Source organism: Chrysemys picta, chromosome 9, assembly GCF_011386835.1.
Source record: "Chrysemys picta bellii isolate R12L10 chromosome 9, ASM1138683v2, whole genome shotgun sequence".
In the NCBI taxonomy this organism is placed as follows: domain Eukaryota; kingdom Metazoa; phylum Chordata; order Testudines; family Emydidae; genus Chrysemys; species Chrysemys picta.
The window spans coordinates 63,472,766-63,500,255 of record NC_088799.1 but is presented as its reverse complement, the minus strand read 5'-3'; the positions used below and the strand labels follow the sequence as shown (position 1 = coordinate 63,500,255).

Here is a 27,490-nt window from a genome sequence, read left to right as displayed (position 1 = left end):
ATAAAAGCAGTTTCAAAGTCCACAAAACTAGTAGCATTTCGCACAAAATAATTTCTCTGTAACTCCGAAGGCAGCTATGTAGATAACTGACAAAGTATCACACTAAGTTTTGGCTTTAAACTAGCACTAAATATTTATTGCTTACCTAGACATGCTGCAGCACCAACCATTGCATAAAGGCCAGGAGTGATGCAATCAGCCCCTTGACTGCACCAGCCACTGAAGATAGTCCAGTCATGGTGATAATAAGCCAGCTGCTCCATTCCTACACCTAGTAGTCTGCCTACTATGGCACCAACCGCCATGCTGGGAATGAAGAGACCCGAAGGGACCTACCAAAAAAATCCAACACATCAGTGTAAGGTAAAGGCATGTTTGCAACAGTATGTCAACAACATACACGGATGGTAACAGACAGAAGTTGAACACAGAATCAGTTTGGCAATCATCGTCAACTAGGATTGTTGGCGATAATCGTTAAACTATGTACTGATTTGCTCCCTGCAGAGGGAAGGATACATACTGTACTGACACTGCTAGGACGTCCTGAATGAACAGGTAAAATACAATGTCTATGGTGCCTGCCTGGATAATGCAGTTTTTATTGTAACATTCATTCTCAGCTCCCTACATAATCAACTGTACTTACCTGTCACTCACACCTGAAACCGTGCAAGAGCTCTGCTGTAAAGAACCTTGCTTTAGCCTGAGGAGCCGACAACTGATCATTTCAGGAAACGCAGAAGAACTGAATGAAACAGACACCGTGCTTTACAATATCACCCCCAGCCCCCGCCCCATTTAAAGGAAAGACATGGGGGCATTCAACATCCCAGAGGAAGGTTTAGGTACCACACACTGCCCCCTTTCCTGTCTTACACATTTTCATGGGAGCGCAAACTAATTGTGGAAGTGTATGCTAGGCTCAAATCTTAAGCCATGTACATTGTTTATGATAACTATGATGACAGCACCAAAACACAATTGCAGATTGAAAAGGACATCTTATTTTGAGGTAGGGTGTTCCAGAGCCAGTCTTCATTTCTTTGTTGGGGTTTACTTACACTATGGTGGATTATACCTGCATACATAAAGTACCCCCCTACACCCAGGATTTGTTACCATACATACCTGGTTACTGTTGCTTTGTTTAATAAGTTTCTAATAAGTCACTGTCCTCTGAGAATAACAAAATAGCTATATACACAATATATATTAGTGTTCCCCTATGCCTATCCAGCTGGACAACTGCTGTGTGTTGTCATATGCGAAACACCCGAACGCAGTGAAAATTCCATCCCTAAAAATAGAAAAATCCCTCTCCCCAGCACGAAAAAAATCTAACTGAGCCTTGCCACAGTGGTCCCCAGAATAAGGTCTTACAGGGACCATTAGTGATTCTCACAGCCATATTCACATCATTTACTCTGACATGATTTGGCTTATAAAGTACAAAGTGCTTTCAGTTAAACTGTCAGACTAGCTGAAAGCATCACATCCTTTTTCTCAGACATTTGAGCACTGTAGCAAAGGACCACTTCACTGTAACATTAAAGGGGAAGTTGTTTTGCATATATTTAGTGATTCATAGGTTTGCCTTTAGTAGAATTAGATGATCAGTCACTTTTCAAATACTGGGAAAAAGAACCTTAGTTTGCAGTCCTACAGCCAGCATCTCAAATTCCCCCCCTTCAGTTTCTTATGAGGAAGCCTCCAAGTGCATTATAATTTTAGTGGCTCAAAAGGTTGCTAATGAATAAGCATGAAAGGGTCTCACATCTGATACTCTATGATAATAAAAGCTTTTTTTTTTTCTTTTTTTTTTAAATAATGAAAATAGCTCACAACCAGTGTCAAAGCAAATCATGTCCAAAGGAGGGTATTTCAAATTAACTATCTTAAGCAATGACCATTTAAAATAACTCAAGCTGAAAAAAATTCCCAGGGGCTACATTTTTATAAGAGTGCACTTTGATTCTGCCTGCAAAAAATGCAGAAGCTGGAAGGATGTGAGAAATTAAGTTGCGATTGTGCATACAATTAACTTAATGTTTTAAACATGCAACTTCACTCTCAAGTTCTAGCCTAAGCCTCCAAAACCAAGACAATTCAGAACTGTGCTTGTTGCTCCATTTTAAAGTAAAGTAATCTCAAGAAGTGGGTGTGGTGGAGGTGGAGATGCTGTGTGAATACTATGTAGCCTGGTCAGTGAGGTGAGACTGTTGTACATTGGGTTATAAGACTTATACGCTTAATAGAGGCTATGGATAAAACAAGTAGGAAAACAACCCAATGGATCTAGATAAGCAGCCTCCCAGCAAACACTGGGGGCAATTACAAGACGGTAGCATACTTCTAGGGTGAAGTATTTTGAACTATTTTGCCAGGCTGGGAGCCTATAGGTCAAAAAGAAAACCTTTTCAGGAGAAGATGGGTAAACTGTCAGGAGCTGTCAAGAAGACAGGCTGGCACAGGGAAAGACTCTGCAGAGGAGTCTGAAGGCGCTGAGGCCTTCCCCCCAGATCCAGGGAAACGGTAAGCCACAGGGAAAGGCTGGCATGCATATACACTGGGTTATTGCTTTTGAGATCTGTTTTCTCTGAAATGCCTTTGCTTTGAAAAGGCTGCCTGGTTACCGGTTATCACTTGCTCCTGAGGGAAAGAGATCCACAGGCACTGAAGATAAGTCAGGCCTGCTGTGATGATCACAGGTGACTGCAGGCAAGGCCTGGTTTGAAAGAATCACATGATCCTTCTAAAGACAGGTGATGGCACACAGCCTGAGAGGGATGCACTCAAAGAAAACAGCAGGGGTGAGAGATGCACTTAGCCCAGTAATTGTGACAGTGGAGTGTGGCAAAACACTGCTAAGAGTAACACTGCTAACTACCAATAACTGGGCACAATTAGAGGAGTTTAGAATGGGGGTAAAATTTGCAAGAGCATATTAGTCACTTTGCATGAGGTCATCCCACTGAAAGTCCATGAGATGTAGGCTGTTAAGTGATTAAGGCTCATTTGAAAATTACTACACTTGATTCTTAACATTCAGAAAGACTGACATGGATTTGAACCTTTCTACCTGCATATCATTTTACACATCATTCTCACCTTCATGCCAAAAGTGAATATGGTGATGAAGACTTTTAGGATAAGGGCCAAAGCCAGCTGCCACATAGCTGTGTAGACTCCTGGGCCAGCGGCTCGGTCCGGCAGATCATCCCCTGTGGTGCTGTTGAAGTCATTCACATACTCGCAGAGCTTGGAGAAATCCAGGAGCCCACAGTCATTGAACAGCTCAGAAATCAGCTCACTGGTGCTCATACGGGTATACTCATTGGGGAAAGCCAGAACAGCCGTGATGGCAGTCACAACAAGCACTTCCAGCACAGGATACTTGCCAAGTTTGGTTGTCTTACGTCTTCTGCACCAGGCAATGTTGCTGCGAATAAAGAAAGATCCCCAAAGACCACCAAAGATTCCCAAAAGGATGAATGGCACAAGCTCCAGAAGATGCCAAGGTGTGTGAAACTCCACGTAAAACAAAACCAGACGGCTGTTTCCAAAAGGGTTGATGGAGCGCAGGGTGAACGCTGCTACCAGGGCGGCAAAGAAAGATCTCCACAAAGTCTTGAGGGGAAAATAATAACTCACCTAAAAAGGGGGAAAAGGCAGATTCAGTCATTTATTGTAAACTGACATTAATTACTGTCCAATAAGAGCTACCGTTGTATAAAGTAGGGTTAAGGACTCTAATGTAAAAGGTTGGTGCGAGATTCCTTACCTATCACACAGTACTGTTTATATAAACAGTAATGTTATACTCAACGAATTACACACATGCCTAGAGTAGTCTTTATACTAGTGTTTGCATACTGTACGCTAAAGAAATTGTTTTACTCAATTTACAACCACCAAGCATTCTAAAACTTAAAAAAATTGACTATTTAAAATTCCAAATTTGCCTAGTAATAAGCCATGGAACAATCAAGCTACTGCTTCATTCAAAAGGAGCACCCTTTTATATAGTAAAGTGAATGGCATAGTAACCCTGAGCGCACCATGTGTGTACCCTACTGATACTATCCATTGGAGACTTCAGACTACTTCCACATTTTGGGATTAAGTCATAGGATTTCCAAGCTGTATTTACAATGAACACATGTTAATGGAAGATTATTTCAGAGATGCTAGGCAGAATGGAGAATTCTTTCCAAAACATGGTATACGGTTCTGGGCTTGAAAATATAAAGGTGGCAATGCTTTTTATTTAGTAAGGGGGAAAGGGGCATCTAGATGGCCTCACTGATTAATACCTATGTCTTATACCAGGTACCCAGGCCTGATCTTGAGTTCCATTCTTGATTGGTCGCATGGAAGATAAGTTTTGTGGTCAATCTGATCATATGTGGGTATTTGCTGCATAGAAAGCCATCCCCAGCAGGGTAAGTGAATATTACTTTGAGAATGTTGTGGTACAAACTGCTGACAGCTGGAGCTGAATGACTGGTTACATATCACTGATTAGTTTGGCATACTGCATCAGAGCTGAGCTGTAAGATAGCTCCTAGAGTGGCTACCACGATCTTACCACTCAGAACAGGGATGAGAGGATTGCTAATCGTAACATTAAATTCTTAAAAGGGTAGCAATGATCTATTCCATTTATGTGGCTTGTGACCCCTCCAAAACTCAACTAAATTAAAAGTCTCCTTGGAGAGAACCAAGACTGGATTATCAAGGTGGATATAGATTAGGATTGAGGTACACGGTCATCTTTTTTAGGGGGAGGAGGGGGGGGCAGGGGAGTAGTGCAAGACAGAGTTTTGGAAACAAGACTATGAAAACTGGGGGGTCACTAGTTAGTACCGGCGTGCAATGGCACAGCTGTGTGGGGGAATTATCAGTATTGCTGTAAAAATAAAGACATTAATTCACATCCTTCAGCAGTAAACCTTTCAAGACTCGAAGCATTCAGCTGACACTCACAAGCATTTATGTTGCTTAGCTCACTCTTCTAAATACTCCAAATGATAGTTAATTGTGCATGCTTCCTCTGCATCAAAACAGCCATGGAGGAGATTGAAATGCTGCATGTTTAAAGCAGTTAGTATGTGTGCAACAAAATAACATGCCAGGAGTAAATACAAAGTTTAGATTACCTCTTCCAGACTAAACAATACCCCTCCAATTGGTGCACCAAAAGCTACGGACACGCCAGCAGCTGCAGCAGCTGACAAAACCTAAATCAAGAGGTTAGAAGTCAGACATGGACAATATTACTCCTTTGTTCAAGTAGGTACATTTTGTACAACTCAGATTTCTACTGTATAGCTCACCTAACATCTGAATTGATTTAAAATATAACCACAGTAAACAGGTGAAATGACCTAAATAAACTGGAGATTATTCCGTAATTTACTACAAAATGTTATCATTAACATTTAAACAGCTCTCTAGTCTCAAACTTGGTAGTATCAATATAGTTTACAATTACCTCCTTCCTCAGATTTCATGTTCTATATTTGTCTTGGAAAAAGGTTCAGTACAAAGTCACAATCACATCTCAATAGCATAAACACAAAAAGGTATTTTCTTGTTAATTCTACAATCAACAATCACGTGGCTATCTGTATTCCTTACACCTTTTATCCAGTTTCCTAGAAATAATTAATTCATGAAATTCTAAACAAGAGACTGCATGGAGTCATTCATGATACTTAAATTGTGTCTTAAAATAGTGTTGTATTTATGGTTGCCAAAAGATAATACAGACAAGGCGATACTAGGATCTCAGTCATCACTTTCCAAGAGTTGCCATAAAATGTCATAGGATGTTATGATAACATTTTGTAGTAACTTATGGAATATATCTTCAATTGATTTAGGTCAGTTCATCTGTTTACTGTGGTCATATTTTAAATCAATTCAGATGTTAGAATTCTCTCCTGAACTAGTTAGGCTCTTATCATGCACCCATCTCCATTGAATGTCAGATGGCCGAATACCTCAGCCTGTACTTAGGTTGAGTAGTGTTTACTCTTATCCAAGTCCACAGAACATTACTTGTGCAAGTACTATAACTCAAGGGCTGCAGAACTGTCAAATCAAATCAAAGCAAGTTTATATCACTTGCTAATATTTATCTCACAAACCAAAAAAATCCCTACCCTATGTACATTGTGGAAAAGTATCATTTCCTTGTAGAAATATTTTCACAAGGGAAGCCAAACACAAATTTTTTTTGCTCCAAATAAGTGTTGCGTTAGATTAAGAAGTTGGTGCTAGATTCCTTACCTATCAGACAGTGTATGTATGTATCTATATATAAACAGCAATATTATACTCAACACATTACACATGCACAGAGTAGCCTTCATACTAGTATGTTTGCATACTGTATGCTAAAGATAAATTGTTTTACTCAATGATCTGCAGAACCACCATTCTAAAATTGGCTACTTATATTCCAAATTGATCTAGAAATAGTAGTAAGCCATTCAGCACCTAGTGCAAAGCCCCACAAAGCCCAGCAGTTTTTAACAAGGTTACAGCATCTTTGTTTTACCTCTCTGCGCTTGGCCTCATTTTTCCTGTATTTGGTGAAAAGGTGACACAAGATGTTTCCACAACAGCAAGCTACATGCACCAAAGGGCCCTCTTTCCCCAAACTTAAGCCAGACGATACTGCCAACACCAAGGTAACAGTTTTGATTATCAGGGTCCACTTGCCCAAATAGCCTCTAATGATGAAACCACTCAAGATCGTTTTGATCTGAAAGTCAAAGCAAAGTTTTACAGCCTTTCATTCAAACATTTGGTCTGCAAATTGACTAGATCTCTATTTTATCAGAGGCCCACTATGCTGTCAAGGACTTTGTTTTACAGCTTTATTAAACACTTTATAGTTGCTAAACAGTTTATTTCTTTCATATTTGCACTGAAAGTGAAACAAAGTTAACTGTTTGGTCACTGACACCAGCTAATCTCTGCTGAGCTGCTGGCTGGCATACACTAAGTGCTATACAAACAGTAGTGTTTAACTTCTGTGACGACATGCTGATGGGAAAGGTGCTTTTTAAAATATTTTTGCAGTCATTACTTGGAGACATGTGAGACTAGTTATATTTGAACACTGCAATTTGAAATGAAGCAAAAAGTTAGAACATTCTGTTTTCTAGTTTTACATTTTAAAAAAGTGCAATTTTCCTTAAATTTCCATGGTATTGTCATCTTTTGATGAACAATTACATCCCTCTATCCCAGAAGCAACCTTAGGCCAAATGATGGGAAATATTTCAGACTGCTTTGTTTGAGGAAAGTGACAGTCAGACTCACCTCTGGGATTCCTGAGCCACAAGCATAAGGTGCAAATCCCCTGACCAGCAACACTGCAAGGAGAGAGAATACCAGGGCCCAGAGAACATACATGAAGTAATTGAGAATGTATGCAAATGCCCCCTGAAATGGAGAAAAAAAATTGCTTGATTTAGACTGTCACCCTCAATCAAAATCACATTATCTATTAAATATTTAGAGAGATTGATGGGGAAGAAGGGAAGCATGTAGAATTTGCGTTTATACGGGTGACCACTTAGTACGGGGCAAGCCAATGGATATCTTGTGAGCATACAGGACGTTGGCTAATAAACTGGACCATGTGGCTTTAAGGACAGGCTTAACATAGGATAAAGATCTACACCACCATTTGAACAAATATGAATGTTCTACTTATTAGACACAATGGTACAGAACACAAGCTCTTAATCCTGTTCTCCCCAAAAGAACCCCAAAAAACAGTAAATTCTGCATTGCCCTAAAAAGATTTAAACTATGCAAAAAACCCTTCGCAAGGCTAAGAACTCAAACGTGTGTTAGCACACAGATACCTTTACACAATGTAATAAGCTTTCAGCTTCCCTCACTGGATAGAACATAAACATAATTAGGCTTGGAAGGATTCGATTTTTATTGGCAAATGTTGGTAAACATCAATTTCACTATATGCACACAAACTGACAAAATATTTCTATCAATAATCATCAAAATGTACAAATAGGCAAAGAAATACTACTTGAGAAGTTTGATCTGAGGATATTTACTTCATATATTTTGCCATTTGATTTTGAAAATTTGCGTCTCAACAATTAGCGAGCTTTAAGTTTTGAATCTGTCACGAAATAATTGTCTGACATCCAATTGTCTGACATACCCCATAATTTTACACAACTGTGAAAATTTTAAAAATGCTTAAAAATAAACACTGATATTATCCATCAAAATTATAAAAAAAAAATATTTAAAAAAATCGAAGTTGCCAAGCCTAAACAAAGTAGTGAAGTTATTTTTATTCATACAACTGAAAGATGCCAGCATGGGGTGCTAAGCCTGATGGACGCTTCAGGCTCGAAGTATGCTTGCTTTACAGCAATGAACCCTGTGACTAAGTAAATGTGCAAAAAACAGACCAGCAACAGAATCAATTCTTTTTACACCTCACCTCTCCATGGCCAATTATAAGCTGTGACCAGCTCTCCCACTCTGGGCACTTATCCCTATCCTCAAAGGTTGTCTCATTGGAGTTCCAGCAGCAGTGTTCATGGTTAAACCAGAAGCCTGACAGACACAGCCCTTCTTTCAAATCTGTCATCCAGTGGGCAGAGATGTCTATCAGACCAGCTAGAGAACCTAATGTGAAAACAAAGATAAAAAGTTAGGAATTATCTCAGACTGCTGGAATCTCCTGAATGTTACATTTCCTGTGGCATTCTGGCACATTTACCATAGGGCCAAACACTACCCTTGCAGTACTTATGTACACCTCTACCCCGATATAACGTGACCCGATATAACACGAATTCGGATATAATGCGGTAAAGCAGCGCTCCAGGGGAGCGGGGCTGCGCATTCCGGTGGATCAAAGCAAGTTTGATATAACGCAGTTTCACCTATAATGCGGTAAGATTTTTTGGCTCCCAAGGACAGCGTTATATAGGGACAGAGGTGTACATACAATTTATGTTTGTTCTTTGAAGAGCTAAAGAGAAGATTCACCTACGGATGTTTTTAAATGTGTGTGGGAGAAAAGTGCCCCAATATTTCAACATTTGACAGACAAAAATTGCACCAAGTCCCACCCCAGGCATCAGAACATAATTCATTTTGGTTAGCAGGTAAGTTTTTCCAACATCAATATGGTGTGGCAGATAATTTTTGAGGTACAGAAGGGGTAAGATCACATTTATGGAGCGCCTAAACAAAAAAGGTCTCGTGCTCTCTACAGCACTTAAGCACTAAATCTACAGTTATACTAACAACATTGACTCTGGGGCATGAGCAATGTAGGACTTGAAATAAACCATTTCCAATAGCCACTAGAAACCAAGAAAGTCACAGGCATGTGCCAAATGGAAATAGGAGAAAGTTGGTAAGAAAACAAGGTCTATGTTTTCGGGGTGATATTCCCATGATCCCTAACATCCTTAGAATAGATGCCTTCAGATGAGTTGTCCCCCACTTCCAAGACTGCAGGAAATGTCACATGTTTAATTACCAAGGTGGTGACCATGAATGGAGTCAACCTGATCTATATCAGTAAGTCTGGGTACAATATATTCAAGAGGTCATGCTAGATGTTTAGCAATACTCTTCCAACGAACATTAATGAAAAAGGGCCACAACAAAGTATAATTTCCATGTGTCAATAAGCAAATTATCTATGTAAATATGAATATATCCGCATCATTTATTGTAAGAGTTTAGCTGCTGCCTATTGATTTATCACTGCTCCATTGGCTCCAGTTGCTTCTGATGTAGTTTAAAGCTATCTGCAAATCTGTCTCTCTGAAAGGTCTGGAGTACTTGTGGCACCTTAGAGACTAACAAATTTATTTGAGCATAAGCTTTCGTGGGCTACAGCCCACTTCATCGGATGCATAGAATGGAACATATAGCAAGGAGATGTATATACATACACAGAACATGAAAAGGTGTGGGTTGTCCTACCCATTCTAAGAAGCTAATTAATTAAGATGAGCTATTCTCGGCAAAAGAAAAAAAACCAATTGAAGTGATAATCAAGATAGCCCATTTCAGACACTTTGACAAGAAGTCTGTCTGTACTGGGCTATCTTGATTATCACTTCAAAAGTTTTTTTTTTTTCTCTTAATTAATTGGCCTCTCAGAGTTGGTAAGACAACTCCCACCTGTTTATGCTCTCTGTATGGGTGTATATATATCTCCTCAATATATGTTCCATTCTATATGCATCCGAAGAAGTGGGCTGTAGTCCACGAAAGCTTATGCTCTAATAAATTTGTTAGTCTCTAAGGTGCCACAAGTACTCCTGTTCTTCTTTTTGTGGATACAGACTAACACAGCTGCTACTCTGAAATTTGACAAGAAGGTGTGGGGATACTTAACATGAGGAAATAGATTCAATGTGTGTAATGGCTCAGCCATTCCCAGTCTCTATTCAAACCTGAGTTGATCCATACATTGAATCTATTTCCCCATGTTAAGTATCCTCACACTTTCTTGTCAAAGTGTCTGAAATGGGCTATCTTGATTATCACTTCAATAGTTTTTTTCTCTCCTGCTGATTATAGCTCATCTTAATTAATTAGCCTCTTAGAGTGAGTAGGACAACCCCCACCTTTTCATGGTCTGTGTATGTATATACACATCTCCTTGCTATATGTTCCATTCTATGCATCCAATGAAGTGGGCTGTAGCTCACGAACGCTTATGCTCAAATAAATTTGTTAGTCTCTAAGGTGCCACAAGTACTTCTGTTCTTTTTGCAGATACAGACTAACATGGCTGCTACTGTGAAATCTGAAAAGGTCTGGGAACTGGTACCTGAGAGCCCCTCCCCCTCACCTTTATCCGATTGCAGCAATTAAAAATGAGCAAAAAAATCTCCTGCTGTCAGTCCCTGGAGTTGGCCTCTCCAGTACTGACAGAAGAACTCGGGGCCCCAAACTTTGGAACTTGCTCCCTTTGGCTGCTGGCCAGAGCCATTCTTTGGTGACTGACAGGGTATGATGAAGATGAGACGTTTCTCTTTGATTTAGCATTTTCTCCTTTTTGGGCTGAGTCCTCTATTTGCAGTGGTAACAGCAGACAGTGTATGCCCAGTAAGGGGAATTCTAGCTTGTCTGATTTTTGTATCATGACACACAGGCACTATGGCTGCAAGTGCTTAAATATAATTTCATATTCCACTGTAAAACCATGTAAGCAGAAATGGCAGCACTCATCTCTGGACCAGAAAGTCACACAAGAGTGTGGGTTAGGAGGAATCAATGCAGACACTATAGTGCAGGACTGGGAATTCATTTTAAACGGTATTGTCTTCTTACCTGCTAACAGTCCTATGAGGAGCATCAACAGCCAACCAGAGAAGGCATCGCTCACACTGTGAATCAAAGCCCATGTTGACTCTTTACTTTTACTAGCAATCTGGAGGAAAGGTTTAAAAAGGCAGAGACTAAACATTCTTTAGCAGACACAGACAGATCTATTTCAGAAGCAGATGTTTTTAATTAATCCTAGAAAAATACTAATAGTAACGTTAGGGTTTGAGTTTCTCCCACCAGTACAAAAAATTCAGAGTTAAGATTCAAACTCTATCCTTTAATCACGTGATTTTACCCAGGAAATGCAGGGTTTCCAGAATCAAAACATCCAGTATTGTAAGCAATGCATTACGCAGAATAGGTACGCAAGCGTGAATCAAGGACAATTAAGCTTCCCAAAACCAGGAAAATCAAAGAAAAGATTAAATCAAACTTTCACCTTAAATGTCTTTTCCCATTTAAACGCACAAACTTGCATGTTATTCTTTAGTTCTCTCAAACCCAGTATTTTTACTATTAATAGGACTGTTGTCCTGAGCAGTTTGTGGAAACAGAACTACCTTCAGAGCATTCCATGTCCACCTGTCATCATGCCATGCACCCTCAATTAGTATACTAATTCCTAGATAGATACATATTTTTCAGCAAGGTACAAATGCTTAATGTGTTCAATCTAGTCCCTTGACCAGGAGAGGAATGACAGAGGCTGGGCATTACTTTGAGCACTCAAGTAGACTCTGATCTGTGATAAGCTCAATTCCTGAGATTGTCAAGACCTTGCATGTGTGTGTAAATCCCCGTTAATGGAAAGGTTATTTCAACGCGGCTTTTCGGGCCAGACATCTTGGTTCAGAGGTATTCAACTGTTCCGAGGTGGTCTCTTAATGCTTAGACGCAATTCTGAGTCTCAAGATCAAGGTTGATAACTTCTTCTAAGGCTCTGCCCTATAAAGTTTACCTAACATGAAAGACTGTTTTAAGTTTGTTCATCTTACTGCTCTTGAAGGCTGTATGAAAGGATCAAATGGGGGCTATTGAACGCACTAACAATTCTGATGCAAGTCCCAGTACATAGTCCATTATTCGTCCTGGGTAAAAGACCCATTGGCCAGACAACAAATCCCCATTAACTGGAATAAAAATGGTTAGCAGACACCTTTCTGGCTGAAGGATTTTAATTACTTGTTTCTTTAGATTTTGCCTTTGAGCAGCAAAAGCCAGATTGTTTGTGAGCATAGCTACTACTGACCCAGTGAGGCTGGCGGAGGGAGTTTTTGGAAAGGATAAATTATCTGCTGTAGGTTTCTTTTTACGGTTGCAATCTGATCTTTTTGGCCAGTTAGTAATTTTTGGTTTGATCTGGTCTGAAGTTGTTTATACAGAGGAGGTAGCATTATTAGCAGCGTGTCTGGGCATTTCTCAACGAGGCTATTCATGCCAATCACCGGTTTTTCATTTTCTTTTCTATGCAATCCCTTTGGTTTAGTTCCCATCATAGATAGCGATGAAGGAGCTGTGGGGGTGGGAGGAATCGTGCTTGTAGCATCTACACAGCCATTTACAGGGTCTTTGAGTACTTGTTCCTCTTTGGGATAGTCTGGGCATCACGCAAGATTGTCACCTTTCCTGTGCTGACTGGCAGTCGTAGATTTGGGTACTCCTCACTTGTTAAGACAGAGGCTACTGTGTCATGCTCAATGTAACTTTCAAAAGAATACTTTGGCAAACAGAGTTACATTTAATAAGTTTAGGCCAGTCACTGCCCTATAAAAAGCTTGCCAACAAGTGTCTTATGATACAGGAGCATGTCAGTAAGCTTAATTCCCCATTTAAGGCACTCTGCCATTCTAAACCAATTCCTTCACCACTCATAGCCAGAAAGCACTGGGGAAGGAACTCATGAGTTACTTCACTTTAATCTTCTCCAACAGAGACCATGTCTTCAAGGCTGAAAAATAATGGCTATGTTTTTATTGTTTAATAGCCATTATGTGATCAAAAAGAAATCTTGCTCTTCCTTACAAACAAAACCATGTACATAGTATGTTCGCTATCTTCCTCAGTTCAAATATTATCCCCTAATAACAGTAATGCAGTTCCCAGAAACCTCCCACATCCTGGATGCAGAGAAACTCAGGAAAAGTTGGGATAAATTCAGTTGGCTCAATTCCTCAGTCCCACGTGCCATTCCGAGAGACTAACAATCTTTGCACAGAGATGCAGGGCTCATACAGCTGGTACATTTTGATGTCTGGTAAAATTTTGTATCTACGTTTCCTTGGACTAAAAGATCACCTGTGGAATAGTGCTCAGGTCACTCACCGGGAGAAAACCCTCCACCCTCAGATACTATAAGTGTCCCAAGATTAAAGTATTCAGAGACAAGGAGATAAGAAGTTTATATGCAGACAATTCTGCTTTGCACCACCAGCGAAAAGCAAAGAAACAAAAACTTACCTCTCTGTGCCTGTCCCGGTCTCTGGACTTTTCTCTCACCCAGTCTATAGTATTGAAATCTTCATAGGTACCCACACCAGGCAGAGGTTCTTCCAGAAAATCCATCATCTGGGTTGTGCCATTCATCCCTCCTCCATTGTATAAGGAGAACCCTGAAAATCAGAACGAATGAAAGGTAAGAGCACCTGCATTAATTCCAACATTCTCCACCTCTTAGGATGCCAATAGAGGTGATGAATGCAGTCCTAGGTAAAGGCAGGTAGTTATTCAATCACTCCTTGAGCACAGATTTGTTGAGAGAACAAGTCAGTCTACCAGTGACTAAGTAGTGCAACATACTCATGCATTAGATACACTTGTGTTCTCATCCCAGACCACAGTGAACAATGGTTCACATCATAAAACCACCCTGTAATGTGACATAACCACAATTGTCTGTCCAAGGATGACCAAGGAACAATACAGAGTGGAGGGGTTGGCATTAACGTCTGGCAGTAGCCACTGGTATTAGTCCCTGGCTTTCATGAGTACGACCGACAATACCCCGTGGAGGGATTCATAACTATACCTTGCTGTCTTGGGAAAGTGGAGAGGAACTTAGTCCTATTTAAAACTACAGCAAATATTTTAAAAAAATATCAAAAATGGAAGTGTTACAGCTGGCGGAGCAGAGGATGAGCAGCCCTGGGAGCAAGTCCTCAGTGAGGTGTGCATTTGGTAGCTACTCCAACAGATGAGAGAGATGTGGGAGGCATAGGAAGCAAAAAAGCATTAGCCAAAAGGCTTGAAAAATTTACCCTACAAACCACTAACCCAAGACTCCTCAACAGGCTAATATACATTGGGATGTTCCAAGCCACTGTCTCTCCTGCCCAATCTCCTGCAGGCTGGAACGGAAAATCCTGGTCTGCAACCAACTGAACTCTGATCTCCCAGATAAAGCAATCCCTCCCAACACACCTAAATACATTAATGCTGCACCCCATCACAAAAAGCAGTAGCTCCTAATAAATCAAGTGAAAACAGCCCCTCACCCCACAATATTTATAGCAACTCCTCACACAAATCAGTGTTGTAGAGCCCCTTCCTTGCAATAAATCCATTCATCATAGATCTTCCCTCCTCCCTGCAAGTCTAAGAGCCCTCTGCTCTGGTGGATGGATCCCTGCATCACGCTCTGCAAACCCACTCCTCCCCCTTCCTCCCAGAACACTCCTCTGCTAAAAGCAGTGCCTAGAGCAGCTGACCCTGAGGAAAAAAGAACAGGAGTACTTGTGGCACCTTAGAGACTAACAAATTTATTAGAGCATAAGCTTTCATGGACTACAGCCCACTGACCCTGAGGAGCAGCCCTGGGTTACACTTTGCTTACATTTGGAAGAGAATCTCCCCTGCTCCAAACGTAAAGACTAGAATTATTTTTGGGTTGGGGGAGGGGAGTGAAAGCTGGATTTTTCAAGTCCCGGTGTTAGACATCTTCAACCGTCAGTATCACTGACCTATACAGAGCGGCATTTAAGAAAATGCATGCTAAAAACAGGAGGCAATTAGGGAAAAGAGACAGCTCCATAATGAAGACGACAATAGCAGCAAGCAACATAATGCTAGAAAAAAACAAAACCAACAAGAGATACTGCTGTGTATGAATTGTATTAGAGCACAGCAAAGAGGTCTCAACTGGGACTGGGACTTTGTTATAACAGTCACTGTATATACACACACTAAGAGTTCATGCCCCCAGGAGCTGACAACCTAAATAGACAAGAAGAACAGGAGTACTTGTATATATAGGTTTCAGAGTAGCAGCCGTGTTAGTCTGTATCCGCAAAAAGAACAGGAGTACTTGTGGCACCTTAGAGACTAACAAATTTATTAGAGCATAAGCTTTAAGAAGTGGGCTGTAGTCCACGAAAGTTTATGCTCTAATAAATTTGTTAGTCTCTAAGGTGCCACAAGTACTCCTGTTCTTTTTTCTTGTATATATAGCCATTCTATGCATCCGAAGAAGTGCGCTGTAGCCCACGAAAGCTTATGCTCAAATAAATTTGTTAGTCTCTAAGATGCCACAAGTACTCCTGTTCTTTTTGCGGATACAGACTAACACGGCTGCTACTCTGAAACCTGTCATTAAATAGACAAGGTAAGACAAAGGGTGGGAAGGAAAACAGGCACAGAGGGGAAGTAAAATTATTTGCCCAAGATGACAAAGATGAGAATACAACACAGATCTCCTCTCGGTCCAGTGGCCTACCCATGTTCTCTCCCAAGAATAAAGCCACTGAACATGAAGCCAACAGAAGAAAAGTGTGCCCCTTATAACTTTGTAACGAGTCTGAAATGCATTTTTTCTTATGTGATAAAAATTTAACTTCTCCACCTGCAAAATATTCATTAATCCATTGCTGCATTAATATTCTGTTTTAGAGAAAATTTAAACCACCTTTAATCCGAAAAGAGCCTTAAAACACATCAACCTAATATTTGTTCTCTGCCCCTTTGAAACGTGCTTTTTCACATGATTTGAAGATATGAAGGGGCTAGAACAAAGGGCGGGGGGAAGTAAAACAAAGGTCTTTTAAACCCTATCCAAGGAAATCAAGTGGCTTTTTTGACAGATTAATATATGTGGAACAAATTCTTCCTGTGTAAATCAGACCAAGCCTTCATTCCTTTGTGTATGCAGGCACAAACCTTTGAACCTGGTCAATACCAGTGGATTCCTTTAATACTTACTCCATATATATTTTTCTTCTAAAGCCCGCAGATGTTCAAGCAGCAAGGACTCCCCAGGTTACAATGAGAAGTTAGTTAGTTAATGGAGTTTTTACCCATGAATAATGGTTTTGCAGCCAGTTTTGCCTCCTTTAAGGAAGCTTTCATGTTACAGGCATTCCCTCTCATAAGTTTTCTCTACAGACCAAGTAATTCAAGGCTTCCCAATTCTTACTGAGGCCTCAGGTACTAGCTTTTAATCATTAATTAAATGAAAAATCTAATCCCAAGCTAACAGCAAAAGTACAATAAAATGTGCTCTTGGAAGGGTTGCTTGGAAGAACTGTTACTAGCTAACGAATGCCGCTGAATGGTGAGTATCAGGAAGCCCTGTAAGAGGACTTCCTACATGCTGATCTAGTTTTACTGATTGCTAGATTAAGCTCAGAAATGAATATAGAGCATTTTCCTCTGCTCTCTGAAGATCACTTATTGTAGGAGAGAAAATGTTTCCGAAGAAACTACCTTAAAACCTTACTCATTCTTGCTTGCATATTTATACCTGCCCCTGGAAATTTCCACTACATGCATCTGAAGAAGTGGGTATTCACCCACGAAAGCTCATGCTCCTATACGTCTGTTAGTCTATAAGGTGACATAGGACTCTTTGCTGCTCTTACAGATCCAGACTAACACAGCTACCTCTTTGATACTTGATACCTTAAAACCGTGACTTACAGAAATTAATTTATGAACCACACATTCTGGAGCACTCTGTTGGCTGTAATAGTACCCTTAAGGTGTTAGGACCCCTTGATTTTCTTTTACGGTCCTTACAAGAACATTCAGCAAGATTTGTAACTTACAGAAGCACCCAAAGATTCTCAGACAGGTTGTATGGCAGAACATTCCAATACCTTTGCTAAAAGGAGGCATCTCATGCAGTGGAATGTCCAATATTCTGACTCTGGACAGAATGGACAAGGCAGGGGCATTAGAAGAAAGCTGTGCTGGATGCCAGTGATGGCACTCCAGCTTTAAACTTCCCTGCAACTCTGCCCCTTTGTGTTTTGGCCCAGGTATGGGGGAATGTGGGGGGTAGATTGGTGACACACTCACTGCACTCTAAATTTGGAGAGTCACAGCACATGTAAATGTATTATAAAGCAGCAGGAAGTTTCACAAATTAGTCTCCCAAACGGTCACTGGAACACAGAATCTGGAGATCCCTTAAAATTATGTAATACAAATTGCTCTTTAGCAGCCCATCAACACCCAGGATTCCCCCAAACTCTGAAGCATTTAACAAAGCAAGTGCCAGTCCATGCAGTCCTCAGAACACAGACTCAGCAGCTAGTAAATCTATTATATGCTCACCCAGCGCAAGCACACTACTGTGATACAGTGCCCTTAAAGAGCTATCCAGAAAGGGTGTACTGCCCTATAATATAGGGAGTTCATAGATTCTGAAACCAGAAAGGACCATTTTGATCATCTAGTCCAGGGGTGGGCAAACTTTTTGGCCTGAGGGCCACATCGGGATGAGAAACTGTATGGAGGGCCGGGTAGGGAAGGCTGTGCCTCCCTAAACAGCCTGGCCCCACCCCCTATCTGACCCCTCGCACCTACTGCCCCCCTCAGAACCCACCACCCCCATCCAACCCGCCCCCGTCCCTTGTCCCCTGACCCTTGCCCCTAACCGCCCTCCAGGACCCCACCCGCTATCTAACTCCCTCTGTTCCCCATCCCCTGCCCCCCCAGAACCTCTGCCCTATCCAACCGCCCCCTGTTCCCCATCCCCTGACCACCACCCCCAGAACCTCCGCCCCATCCAACTGCCCCCTGTTCCCTGACTGCCCCCCGGGACCCCCTGCCCCTTATCGAACCCGCCGGTCCTATGGCTGCAGGGGAGGGGGGAGCTGCAGGGGAGGGGACCGGGGCTAGCCTCTCGGGCCAGGAGCTATGGGGCCGGGCAGGACCGTCCGCGGGCCATGGTTTGCCCACTTCTGATCTAGTCTGACCTCCTGTATAACACAGGCCAGAGAACTGACCCAAAATAATTCCTAGAGTGGATCTTTTAGAAGAACATCCAATCTGGATTTAAAAGTTGGTAGTGAAACACCCACCACAGCCCTTGGTAAATTATTCCAATGGTTAAGTACACTCCTCATTTAAAATGTATGTCTCATTTCCCGTCTGAGTTTGTCTAGCTTCAACTTCCAGCCATTGTATCGTGTTATACCTTCCTCTGCTAGATTGAAGAGCCCACTATTAAATACTTGTTCCACATGTTGGTACTCAGTCTGTAATAAAGTTACCCCTTAACCGTCTATTTGTTATGCTAAATAGATCTTTGACTATCATTCTAAAATGGCATGTTTTCTAATCCTTTAATCATTTCTCGTGGCTCTTCACTGACCCCTCTTCAATTTAGCAACATCCTTTTTGAACTGTGGGCATCAGAACCAGACAGTATTCCAGCTGCAGTTGCACCAGTGCCAAATACAGAGGTAAAATAACCTCTCTGCTGCTACTCGAGATTCCCCTGCTTATGCATCCCAGGATTGCATTAGCTCTTTTGGATGCAGCATCACATTAGGAGTTCATATTCTGTAGATTATCCACCACTGCTTCCCAGGACAGAGTTCTCCATCCTATAAGTATGGCCTACTTTCTTTGTTCCTAAATGTACACATTTGCATTTAGCAGTTATAACATGCATATTGTTAGCTTGCGCCCAGCTTACCAAGTGAACTATATCGTGCTGAATCAGTGACCTGTCTTCATTATTTACCACTCCCACAATGTTTGTGTCATCCGCAAATGATGAGTGATGGTTTTGTTTTCTTCCACGTCATCAATAAAAAAAGAAGTGTTGAATAGTGTAGGGTCAAGAACCGATCCCTGCCAGACCCCAAAGGGGAACACCCACTTGATGATTATCCATTTAGTTACATTCTGAGACCAGCCAGTTTTTAATCCATTTAATGTATGTTATATGAATTTTATATCATTCGAGTTTATCAAAATGTCATGAGGTACCAAGTCAAACCCCTTACAGAAGTTTAGAGCATATTACATCAACACTATTACCTTTATCAACCAAACTTGTAATCTCATCAAAAATAGGTAAATTAGTTTGACAGGATGTATTTTCCATGAACTTATGTTGATTTCTATTAATTACATTACTCTCCTTTAATTTTTTATTTATCGAGTCCTGTTTTAGCCGCTCCATTATCTTGCCCAGCATCAATATTAGGCTGACTGGCCTATAATTACGCAAGTCAACCCGTTTAACCTTTTTTAAAAACTGGTACACTAGCTATCATCCAGTCTTCTGGAATTTCCCCAGTGCTCCAAGATTTATTGAAAATCAGCATTAACACTCCAACAAGTTTCTCAGCCAGCTCTTTCAAAACTCTTGGATGCAAGTTATCTGGACCTGCTGATTTTAAAATGTTTAACTTTAGTAGCTTCGATTTAACATTTTCTAGAGATACTAGTGGAATGGAAAAATTATCATCACTATATGAGAAGACTAAATCATGTGTTTTTTCCCCCAAATGCAGAACAGAAATATTTATTGAACACTTCTGCCTTTTCCACATTACTGCTAATTCTACCATTTCTATCTAGTAATGGACCAGTGCCATTGTCAGGATTCTTTTTGTTTCTAACATATTTAAAAAACTCCTTATTGTCCTTAACTCAGCTGGTCATTGATTTCATCTTGTGTCCCTACATTTCCCTTATCAATTTTCTACAATTCTTAACTTCTGATTAATATTCATTACTATGATCTTCCCCTTTCTTCCATTCATTTTATTTTTATTTTTTACAGCGACTTTTTCCCTAAAGCAAGTTGTTTTTTTTTAAAACCAGCATGGCTTTCTTCCTCAGTTGTGGCATTGGGGCTTTTGGGGCACCTAGTTAGGTGTTCTTAAATTATTCCCAATTATGATCATTCACATTTTTCTTATTAAATTCTTCCTCCCAGCTAATTTGGCTCAGAATTGTTTTCAGATTTGTGAAATTGGCCCTATTAAAGCACCAAGTGTGTGTGTATAATTATATATCTATATCTCACTGTTCTGGACTTTATTCTTCCTGGACATTTTAACTGATCAAGTCATGATCACTTGTACCTAAGCTACGATTACTTTTAGTTCTGTGATCAGTTCCAGAATTCAGAATATAGAATTCCCATGTTGGCTGCAACACTTTTTAAGTTAGGAAATCATCATCTATAATGTTTAGAAATTCCAAGGATGTTTTAGTATTGACGGCATGAGGCCTCCAGCATGTTACTCAAATTGAAGTCCCCCATGATCAGACGGGTTTTTTTCCTTACACATTACAGATAGGTGTATAAGGTGGTGGTCATCCTATTCCCTAGTGGGGTCTGTAGCAAACATTGTACTTGATCTGTTATGACATTGATCCATAAGCATTCAGGATAATTTTCTTCAAAGTTATCAGTGACAGAGTGTCACTACCCTCCCCATTTCCCACCACTACTAGATCCTTCCTAAATGGGTTATATAACCATTGATTTTAACATTCCAATCATGTGACTCATCCCACCAGGTTTCAGTAATACCAACTAGATAGAATTTATGCTCATAAATGAGCAATTTCAATTCCTCGTCTGTCACCCTGAGCATTAGAGTATAGGCAATTAAAGAATTTCTTCTCTATGTCCTTCCTTTCCTTGGTTAATTTTGTTCAGCAAGAGTAGCAGTAGGAGAGAATTCACTCAATCTTCCATCAATTTGTGTGTACCAATAGACCAAGCCATGGTTTCAGAAGTCAAAGTTCAGCTACTTTTCATGGACAATCATAAATTAAAATAAAAAAAACATAGGGGAGAGGGAAGGAGAGGAAAAGAGGGAGAGAATTACAACAGTTGAAATAAGCATTCAGATGTGTTTACTGTACTTATCAGACTGCATTGCAGTTTATACAGAATACTTTAAGAAAAAGCATGATCCCCAAACCAGACAAACCTACAGTATCTTCCCAAACCCACTTCCCACAGGTTCTCAAGAAAGCCCCACAATCAATATCCTCCTCCCCAGTAAAAAGACTACCAGGTGAGTCTTGAAGCATGCCTGTCCAGCACTGCAGAATGGCCTGTTTATCTTGCTTCATTTCATTTGGTACAAAACTGATTAGGTTACAGCCAAATTTTCTGGAAACATTCACAGATTTTGTAAGCCTGATGTGAAACCCTTGTGCCCAATTTGCAGAGGTGCTGAGCACACCCAGTTTCCACTGGAAGCATTAAAGAAAGATTTAGTTTTGTCTGTCATCTGTGACACTGTCTTTACACTTTACGGATAGCAGCTTAAAAATAAAGAGTGGGTAAGCTGGTTTCAGCCTTGATAGCCTTTGCTGTTTAAATAACCCCCATAAAAATCCCAAGCACTACCCTCTCCTGGAAAATAAAGGACAAAAACTGCTAACATTTGGAGCTCATACACAACTGGTACAGGCCATAACCTTCAGATAACATTCAATCAGTATGCAGCTACCTGCAGTCGGTATGACCCAAGTATACTTCTACCACAAAAAAAGAAATACCACCTATAATATACACCAAAGAGGAGTATGCCCTCGTCTCTCTCTGGGCACCAAAACAAACATGGAGGAAGCAAAAAGGTAAAATAATGCAACTTAGGTGACTGATGCAAATGGCTATACTTCCAGTCACAGTAGTAGCTTCAAAACAACAAGGAATAAAACTAGTGCATGCTCTTAAATATTCTAGTTCAAGGTTTCCCAAATTTTAATAGCATGGGCTAAATCTTAATAGAAAGACTGTATCAAGGAAACAGTTTCCCCCCACATAACTGCATAATATCCCTCTGGCAACTACAGCAATTGCTTAGCTGGAAAAGTAATGTTAGGAAAATGTATTATTAGCTTTTAATACCATTTAACAACTAGACTAGAGGACAACCTGAACTAAGGATACGTCTACACTGCAATAAAAGACCCGCAGCCAGCTGCAGCTGGCCTAGGTCAGCTGACTCAGGCTCCTGGAGCTATAAAATTGTAGTGCAGATGTTCAGACTCGGGCTGGAGCCTGGGCTTTGAGACCCCACGAGGGGGAAGGGTCTCAGAGCCCTGGCTCCAGCCCAAGCCCAAATGTCTACACTGGTATTTTTAGCTCTGCAGCCTGGGTCAGCTGACCTGGGCTCAGACTCGATGCCATGGGCTTTTTATCTCCGTGTAGACATACCCTATGTGACCAGACACCATTTGTGGAGCATCAGAAAACTGTTCTTGCTATGTCCCCCAGGAATGGAATAAGCAGTCATTTTGCTCTGTTAATATTGACTCAAAGAATGAAACAGCTTCAGATCACGGTTTTAAGAGCAAAGCAATGAAACAGATTTAGGTATGTGCCAGGAAGTACCCTGATGTACACACTTTGGTATGAGTTTTATGGGGTCACTATGTTCAGCAATAGTGAACAGAGAACTAACTATGCTATCCTTGGTGAATACCAGAGAGGGAGATAAATTAAAATCTCATGGAAACTCTGCTGATTAAAACTTAAGACTGGAAGTAAAGGATTAATTCTTGCTCAATAAAAGTGACCCCCAGTTTCAAAAGCAGTGCAATAGTCCTTGGGAAAGCTCATCTATTAAACCACAGTATTTTGACTTAACATAAAGCCCTTCCCAGTGCTGAAGGGTGACTGGAAAGGATCAATAAAATGCTATTATTGTTCAGCCTACATCCCTCCAAGACACAATCAGATTCGCTCTCCTGGGATATCCCCCAGCTTCGAACTGCCACGGAACCTTCTCCCAGCTGAGGATCACCACAAAGCAGCCAAGTACAATAGCACAAAGAATATGCACAGCAAAGCATGCTATGCAGCCTGAATGCATTGCAGGAGACCTTAGGTAATAAACTTCAGTTATGATTAAGTCATCCGCTCTTTGGAGACTCCTGTGATACCTATGCATCACGGGTAAGTTATAAAGGTCTCGCCTACAGGGCAAGTTACTGTGCAGCAAGCCGGGATGGGAACCTACAGCTCACCAGCTCACTGCACAGGAACATTCCAGGTGGATGCTGCTACTCTGCAGTGAAAGTCCCGGAGCACAGCCTAGTGTACTAAGCCACATTCGCTGTAGCAACGTGCACACAGGATGTTACTATGCAGCAAGCTGGTGTGCTGGAGAGTCGCAGCCTCAGCTTGCAACACAGTAATTTGCTGTGTAGACAAGCAGATACCTGCCCATATCACAAGCACTATCACCATCACCACAATGGGTGTTGGAAGTCTCAGAAGTCCAAGTAGGAAATTCACTCTTCATAGTTCATTCCATTTGGACCCCTAGAACTAGCCTGTCCAGGTCAGGGATGTGTGTGCATAGTACTGCTCTCCAGGCAGCTCCTGTTTCACGGATAGAAAATTTCATTCATCAGAGCATCACTCGAACATCTTTAAGAGAATTATTCATTTTTGCATTGGAAAATGGGATCCAAGAGTCCTGACAAAGCACAGCAAGAACATGAAAATGGACAAGTTCATCTTTAAACACAATATAAAAAGAAACATCCTTACATTTCCAAGAGAAATATTGAACTAGAAGATGGCTGGTAGTAATTAATATTTACCAGGGCTGCATTTCCTGTCCCTGTTCGTCACAGATGAAAACACTACGCTAATTACGGACAGATCCTAAATAGAAAGGAGGGGCCATAAGACTGGAGGAGCACAGTCCTGCCCTGTCATGGCATGGACAAGATGACCAAACAGGCTTTCCCCTTCTCTAATTTGCACAATTAGATCATCAATTAATACTCAAGACTGCAGCCAAATACACCAGCTGACATGAGAACAGGAAGACTCCCTGTAGCCAGAAGTTAGGCATTTTAACACAGACATTTTAGCATGTTTACCCTCTCCCCCACCTGCCAAAAAAAGGTCAATGCTCCATTTTTAGATTTTCTTTGATTTGAAATCTTTCAATCTGTGAACAATACTGACAAATCTAATTTAAAATAAAGCAGCATATGCACCTATACAGTGCATCATTCAGTGTCCATTGCACAACTAATGAGGCAATAAAAAGGTTACAGCACTTGGGAGGGACAGTTCTTTCCAGGATGCCCCAGCCTTCCTCTGTTAGAGGGAATCTGGTAACAGAACTGCTTTGCATAAAAGAAAGGAATCACTTGTTTACAGCAATTTGCATGACACCATTAGAGAACAGAAATCCAATATTCACTCTTAGCCCTTTGCAACCACCCTCCTTTCTTAGGAGCAGAAAAATCAGACCCGCAGCTTTAGCACGATGACCAGCAGTTTACCCATTGCTCCCTAACAGCTGCTGCAGTGTGTTGATACGATTAGCCAAGCCATACACTCCCTTCAGCAGCCTCCTTACCCTCACTTGGATTTTTTCCTCTCCACAGAAGCACCGTTTGAAGCCTGTCTCATGGCTGTATCTTTGGATACAGGAGATTGGTGAAAGGGACTGTAGGGTAACTTCCTTTACAGTGGCACTTGCTGCATTCTCCTCCCTTTCCAGCACTGCCGGGTTCTCTGCACTAAGCATGTCATCACCAGCTGACAGTCACATGAGCGGACTCTTGGACCTCCCTTGAAAGAGGGAGGATTTTAGCTGAACAGAGGAAGGTTAAAGATGCAGTATCCCTTGCCTTCCTTCACAGTGGGCAAGCTAGGAATGACAAAAGGAAGCTGGCATCTAGAGAATTTAACTTCCAGTCATTGGAAACAGCCTCCAGAAGGAAGCTGCAACTAAAGCTACAGTAGACACAAAACTTTATTTTGGGGGAGAGGAACGGGGGCACAGAAGAGGTTTGAATGAATGAATGGTTTCATTCCTTTCCTATAGACATTAGATCCTCTATTACTAACAAGACTGCCTGCACATTTCACTGTCAACCCCATCTCCTAAACAGCTGAAGAGACTGCTCAGTGGTTTTAAACTGAGAGCAAGCTAGTGCTTATGAAAGCAAGTGATTAGTTGTGGCAGCTAGTGCCAAGTACATGCTGCATACTTAGGACAAACTTCCTACACTTCTGTGCCCTTTCATTCCAATTCCCAACATCCCTGCTATTCCAGTCCTAGGAATCCACACACCTCTTCCAATTAATGTCCTCATCCATTATCCTTTGGGTCAGAGATGGCCATTTTAACAAAAGCTTATACTGAAGTACTGACTGCTAAGGAGTCCATCATCTGATTTACAGGCCTTTCCACATGTTGGACAGAGCAGGGTAGTAGCATCTCATTCCCGCTATGCTGGCTTACAAATTATCCTCTTCTTGACCAACATATCTTGCTTTTAAGCTTTCTATGCCATGGCTAACTTTGGCTTAGCACAGAAGTTCTCAAACTCTGGTCTGCGAGCTCCATTCAGGTGGTCCGCGGATAGTCTCCGCTAAGGTGAGCACCTGAGTAACCATACACAACAGAATGAAGGGCGACCCACCTAATTAGTGGAGCTGCGCAGGCGTGGCTCCAGGGTCGCCTGGGGGGGGCAAGTGGGGCAATTTGCCCCAGGATCCGGGCGCCACAGTAGAATATAGTATTCTATGGTAATGCAACTTTTTTTTATGGAAGGGGTCCCCAAAATTGCTTTGCCCCAGCCCCCCTGAATCCTCTGGGCAGCCCTGCATGGCTCCACTAATTAGGTGCCTGGACCCTGGAGAAGACGTACATGTAAAGTGAGGTGGTGGCCTTGGGGGGAATAGAGGGCAGGGGGGAGGGGGCAGTGGGGTGAGAAGAGGGGGTGGGGGGGAATTTGGGATATGCAGGGCTGCGGCGGCCAGAGAAAGAGGTGACTTTCCCCAGCTTGGGGGCTGCTGTGATGGGGGGAGAGACCCCTCTCCTTCCCAGCCAAAGCTTGTGGGCTGCCGTGGAGGGGGAGAGAGGGCACATCTATCACATTAGAAAGGTAAAACTACTGATATGAAAATATGAGTTGTGTGCTTTTATTTGTAGAACAAAAAAGGTTTTTTTATATAGCGCTTTTATACAAAGCACTTTACCATAGTTAGCTAATGGTACAAACAACATTTGGAAAGATCATTAAGTGGTCTGCCGAGACCTTCAGCAATTTTCAAGTGGTCTGCGGAGGGAAAAAAAAGTTTGAGAACCACTGGTTTACCGAATGGGAATCCATTTTGGGCTGTATAAGTAGGAGCATTGCCAGCAGAACGTGGGACGTGATCATTCCCCTCTATTCGACATTGGTGAGGCCTCATCTGGAGCACTGTGTCCAGTTTTGGGCCCCACAGCACAAGGAGGATGTGGAAAAATTGGAAAGAGTCCAGTGGAGGGCAACAAAAATGATTAGGGGGCTGGAGCACATGATTTATGAGGAGAGGCTGAGGGAACTAGGATTATTTAGTCTGCAGAAGAGAAGAATGAGGGGGGATTTGATAGGCGCTTTCAACTACCTCAAAGGGGATTCCAAAGAGGATGGATCTAGACTGTTCTCAGTGGTAGCAGATGACAGAACAAGGAGTAATGATCTCAAGTTGTGGTGGGGGAGGTTTAGGTTGGATATTAGGAAAAACTTTTTCACTAGGAGGGTGGAGAAGCACTGGAATGGGTTACCTAGGGAGGTGGTGGAATCTCCTTCCTTAGAGGTTTTTAAGGTCAGGCTTGACAAAGCCCTGGCTGGGATGATTTAGTTGGGAATTGGTCCTGCTTTGAGCAGGGGGTTGGACTAGATGATCTCCTGAGGTCCCTTCCAACCCTGATATTCTATGATTCTATGAAAGATTCAAGATTTAAGTGATAGTGAGTAAGGACATTGGAAACAAAAGGTTACATATAAAACAATCATAACATGCTTACTAGAGACTAAACTTAAGTAACAAATTACTCTCTTGTCTAACTAAGTTTCTTTCATACAAAACCTTTTCTGCAGCATCTTCAACCAATGATGGCTAGGATAA

The 27,490-nt window shown here is 41.5% G+C and overlaps 1 protein-coding gene across 4 annotated transcripts in view; it reads right to left on the bottom strand.

Moving 5' to 3' along the window:
* LOC101939384 (H(+)/Cl(-) exchange transporter 5) overlaps nt 1-27,490 on the bottom strand; it is a 112,034-nt gene that overhangs the window by 7,050 nt on the left and 77,494 nt on the right. For 2 of the 4 annotated variants that reach the window (XM_042853340.2, XM_065556393.1), the window contains exons 3-10: nt 13,819-13,970; nt 11,365-11,464; nt 8,501-8,688; nt 7,339-7,461; nt 6,569-6,775; nt 5,163-5,243; nt 3,112-3,654; nt 146-332 (exon numbers count right to left, since the gene is read on the bottom strand). In XM_042853340.2, coding sequence (XP_042709274.2) covers nt 146-332; nt 3,112-3,654; nt 5,163-5,243; nt 6,569-6,775; nt 7,339-7,461; nt 8,501-8,688; nt 11,365-11,464; nt 13,819-13,970 — 1,581 coding nt within the window. Of the gene's footprint in view, nt 1-145; nt 333-3,111; nt 3,655-5,162; nt 5,244-6,568; nt 6,776-7,338; nt 7,462-8,500; nt 8,689-11,364; nt 11,465-13,818; nt 13,971-24,944; nt 25,135-27,490 lie in introns of those variants that run through there. The other 2 variants (XM_065556392.1, XM_065556394.1) reach the window with 2 other exon arrangements.